Source organism: Lentinus tigrinus (genome assembly GCF_003813185.1).
Source record: "Lentinus tigrinus ALCF2SS1-7 unplaced genomic scaffold L226scaffold_56, whole genome shotgun sequence".
Taxonomy (NCBI): domain Eukaryota; kingdom Fungi; phylum Basidiomycota; class Agaricomycetes; order Polyporales; family Polyporaceae; genus Lentinus; species Lentinus tigrinus.
Window position 1 is genome coordinate 58 of NW_027137965.1, and position 4,411 is coordinate 4,468.

General features: G+C 55.9%; 2 protein-coding genes across 2 annotated transcripts in view; both read left to right on the top strand.

The window, feature by feature from the left end:
* Positions 1–206: 206 nt before the first annotated feature.
* Positions 207–512, top strand: L226DRAFT_429433 (uncharacterized protein; the record flags this gene model as incomplete). Its single annotated transcript, XM_067674685.1, has 1 exon — positions 207–512. A coding segment is annotated over one exon (306 nt), but the record flags the coding sequence as incomplete, so codon positions are not given.
* Positions 513–1,215: 703 nt separating this feature from the next.
* The window catches only part of L226DRAFT_472904 (uncharacterized protein), a gene marked incomplete at both ends in the record, with an annotated part of 7,315 nt that continues 4,119 nt past the window's right edge, over positions 1,216–4,411 (top strand). Inside the window, 9 exons of the mRNA XM_067676494.1 lie at positions 1,216–1,448; positions 1,526–1,529; positions 1,702–2,088; positions 2,143–2,321; positions 2,382–2,562; positions 2,614–2,756; positions 2,817–3,208; positions 3,267–3,458; positions 3,520–3,637. Of these exons, the coding sequence (XP_067529307.1) occupies positions 1,216–1,448; positions 1,526–1,529; positions 1,702–2,088; positions 2,143–2,321; positions 2,382–2,562; positions 2,614–2,756; positions 2,817–3,208; positions 3,267–3,458; positions 3,520–3,637 (1,829 nt within the window). The remainder of the gene's footprint in view (positions 1,449–1,525; positions 1,530–1,701; positions 2,089–2,142; positions 2,322–2,381; positions 2,563–2,613; positions 2,757–2,816; positions 3,209–3,266; positions 3,459–3,519; positions 3,638–4,411) is intronic.

Here is a 4,411-nt window from a genome sequence, read left to right on the forward strand (position 1 = left end):
TCGTGGAGGCTCTCCGACCGCTTCTACACCGCAGGCAAGGAATGGCAATCCGGCCAGCTTTACTTCTCGGCAGGCTGGTTTCGGCAAGGACATACGGTATGCCCTGTCCACAGACCAAATGCACCAGGTTCTCATTGGCATCCGAGCAGGGCCCAGAGGCGCGACCAGTAGCTAGCGAAATTGTGCGGCTCCCAAACGGGCAAGCTTGGATGAAGGCTATGCAGAATCATTCAGGCCTCCTGGACGGGGTTCTTGCTGTCACCCATCCGGCCCTATATCGTGCAGGTGTAGAAGTTCGCCGCAAGCTGTCAATGCAAGCGTCGGAGTTGCGGCAGTACCTGACAATGTGGCCATCGGTCTTCAATGCAGTCCAGGTGATAATCAACCGGATGACGATCCATCACCACGACGTTTCGGGGAGGCCGGGATGGATGGACATGCTTCTGTCCATGGGAACATACGGGGAGCGCGGGGTCATGTCGTTCAGGAACCTCGGTGTCTCGGTTCCATATATGATATGACACAGGGTCGGTGGTACTCATCAACTCGAAGGTAGTGATTCACTCTGTACCGGAGGTACCCCTGGATCGTATTTGCTACGCTTTCTTTATGTCGGACTTTGTACACAGTTGGGTAGGGCAAGAGGATCCGGGTTGGTCGAAGATTACCAATAGACGTCGAGTACCGTAGATAGAACAATGCTCACCAATCATTTCGCGTGGTAACGTCAGCACGTGCTACGCTGCACGACGGCGTGGAGATCTCACCCTGTCCTCTGGACATCCTTACGCTACCCTCCAGTACTCTGCCGCTAATGTCTAGACGAAGGATCGAGAAGCTAGGCGGACGCAAGCAAATCGTGCCGAAGATATCGTACTCCAAACATGGCGCTCGGATGAAGGCCGGCGTGGAACACTACCACATACACCATACCGCGTCAATTGCGGGGCCATCGAACACGAATCGCTCAAGAACCCGATCTCTACAAGCACCTGCACCCGCGCAGCCCTCGCAGACCGATCGGATTGATAGTGATTGGTCGGGCGCGGATTACTATGGTGGCAGCGTTGATGAATCCCGCAAACGCTCGAAAGTAAGAGGACTGATTCAATCATTCTCGACGCAACGGGTTACTTAGAAATTCACCATCAGTCACAACACGACTATGCTAAAGAGTTCCTAAAGGTCCGCGATAAATATCTTGCGACCTTGCTCATGGGGGAGGGTCTTCCGGAAGGTCGGGCGTCATGCGGACACGATGCTGCGTGGCGATGTCTTGACTGTAGCGGCAGTCCGTCGTTCTGCATGCGGTGCTGTGCGGAAACGCATCGCAACAGTCCGCTCCATCGTGTACAGTTCTGGAACGGACAATACTTTCAACAGGCGTGGCTTCGACAAGTCGGTGTTCAAGTACACTGCGGTCACGAAGGCTCCCGCTGCCCCGAGCTGTCGGCCTACAATACCCCGCTTGGACCAGCCTTGCAGCAACCCCTTGCGGCCGCGCTCAATGACTCGGCAGAGTTAGGCCAGTATGCCGCCGACCAAAGCGGGGCTGCCGAAACTGGTGCGGCCGGCGAACCCATCGGCAGCACTACCGACCGCGAGTCTCCTTCCGACCCATTTGGAGAAGACTACGAGGATGAAGAGGAGGTTCCTATACTGCTCGAGGACAACGACCCCGACTACGAGGACGAGGATGAGTTCGATCGACGCGATCCCTCTGCCGCTGACGAGCTCGATCGCAATGTACTGAACATTGCCGATCTACCGACTTTTGGCGAACCCGCTTTGCACGCACAGCCGACAATGCCTACCTACGGGAACGACCGTATGCTCGTAGTGGTTGACATCACTGGGATTCACGAGCTCCCCTTCACGTTCTGCCGCTGCCGCTCTGCCGCGCCAGAAGACCTCCAACTTCTTGCGCTCGGTTACTATCCCGCATCGCAAACGCGCCCTAGGACGGTCTTCACTCTGCGCGTACTTGACGCCTTCCTGCTGGCCAATAGGGAGACGAATGCCTCCCCCAGAAGCTTCTACAATACCCTCCGGCGCACGACCAATAGCGCTATGCCTCACATGGTTCCGGTATGTTGCGGCGCTGCTGCTGACTACTGCGTGGCTTACAGATGTAACCTCCAGGACCGTTATCGCGAGCTTCTTCGCGTGTCCCGCCAGTGGCGGAATATTAAGATGAGGAAGGTAGCTGGCGTTGGGCATCGTGCAGGGCCCATCGGACCGGGCGACCTAGCGGTACGATGTCCCGCGTGTCCGCAACCCGATATCAATCTCCCAGACGACTGGAAGAATGATCCAGACCAGTACGTCCAGGTGTAGCGTTGCCGAGCATTGCCGCAGCACTGACACCACCCATGCACTAGGTGGAAATATTGCCGCGGGGTTGTACTGGACGGGAATTTCACAGCGCAACACCGGCCGATGAAAAACCCCGCAGAGGATGTGCCGTTTGCCGACGGTCATGCCTTTACAGTCGGTACAAAGAGGTACAAGGAACACCTCGGCATGAAGGAGGAATTCCCAACGGTGAGTAAAACCCCCGTCGTGCAGCGACACCAACCCAGTACAATGAAAATTAATCCGGAACTCCAGGAGAATACGTGTCACGATCACCGGGCCGTTCTCAATACTGCCGTCTCCCGCGGGAAATACGAGGCTACTGGTATCGGCGCGGCAGCCTGCTCTCGCCATGGCTTCTTCCAGCCACATTCATGCGTCGATTTCCAAGGCGGTGAGCGGTACGTTTATGGGATATTATACCGAGTATTGGGGATTACATGGCTGACACTTCACCGAAGGCAAATGAACATGGACTACATCGTTCACTGGATCCTAGCCTTCCTCAACGGCTTGACAGTAGTGCTTCTTTTGTACGATATCATGTGCCAGTACTACAAGAGATTCCACGAGCGGTTCGAGAAGAGTACCTATCTCACAATGCCCCCTGGTATCACTTTCCTGCGCGGCATCGGGCAATTCCACGTTCACGGCCATCTACCTCGCTGCTTTCCTCGATTCTCCCTCAACTTCATTCGCGGGATCGGCATACAGGACGGAGAAATCCTCGAGACGCTCTGGAACAAGACGAACGGCATCGCCGATAGCAGTCGGGGGATGGGGGACTCGCATCGCCACGAGTTGATTGACGACAGGATGAACGATTCCAACTGGCTCAAAGTGACGCGTATAGGTTCGGTAGTGGTCTCACTTCACCAGTCGACCTCTCTGACTTCCAATCTGCATCGTAGTGCCGTCGCTTGTTCGGAAGTGGAAGCGTGTCTGTGCCGAGCTACCGGAGGCAGTCGAGAAGTTCGAGGGTCTGCTGAACAAGACATCGCCTGAAGACAGCTCGCAGTGGCTCGCAGATGCTCTGGAGGCCGATCGGGAGCGGGACGAGAACGTGGAGGCCATGGACGTCTACGCGATGGAACCTGCTCCCTGTGCGTACATTCCGTCGGCGACTGCACCGCACGCTGAGTGAACTAAGACACCGGCGATTAGTGCCAACCCAAAAGCAAATGCAGGCGAAGCTGATGGAAGACGAACTGAGGGAGGAGGATATAAACGCAGGCGGTGCGACGACCTGGCTTGCAGCAGGAATACGTCTTGAGGAGCGAAAGTGAGTGAAACTATCACTTATCGCTTACGTTCGACACTGACGGATAGCAGACTTTCACTTGCACATACCGCGCGACAGATCGGGATTCGGGATCAACTCTACAGACTCCAACAGGATATCGCTTGCTGGGCAGCGCCAGAAACTGGCTCAGGCTGTTGTAACGTTTCATACAGCCGCTACCAAGCACCTCGGCAGCCAGCCGCTCCGCCACCTGAACGATCTTCCTGCCGACGAGACCCTCCTAGGTTCGGAGTGGGATGAAGTGGCGACCAATACCGGTAATATAGCATCACGCGAAGAGGTCCATCGACTTCAACCAGAAAGGCTCGCATTGGCGCTGCCGTCGACGTTCGGTATCCAATACCTCAAGCATCACAGTCTCTTGCACCTCGCCGACAAGGAACGTCTGCTGCACAAGGGACAATTGAACAACGCGCTACAGGCAATACGCCTCGGAATCGGGTACAAGTCTATGCTGTTCCGTAGCAAGGTGCGGAAAGCGACCTCAACACAGGCGAAGCTGCGTAGCTTCGACGAGGTACATATTGCCGACGAAACGATCAAGAGGCACGTCCGTATCTACATGCAAGGGCGCCAGGCCGTTCTCCGCTTGTTCCTCCCCAACCAGCTCCTCGAGCGGTCGTCATTCCTCAATCAATACAAGCCTATCTCCAAGGAAGACCTCAAGGCGAGTACAACTGTGTTGGAGCCTTTTACGCCAGGACTGCGCAACGCCCATGAGGCGTGGTTTTGGAGTATGGAGGACGCGCCGGA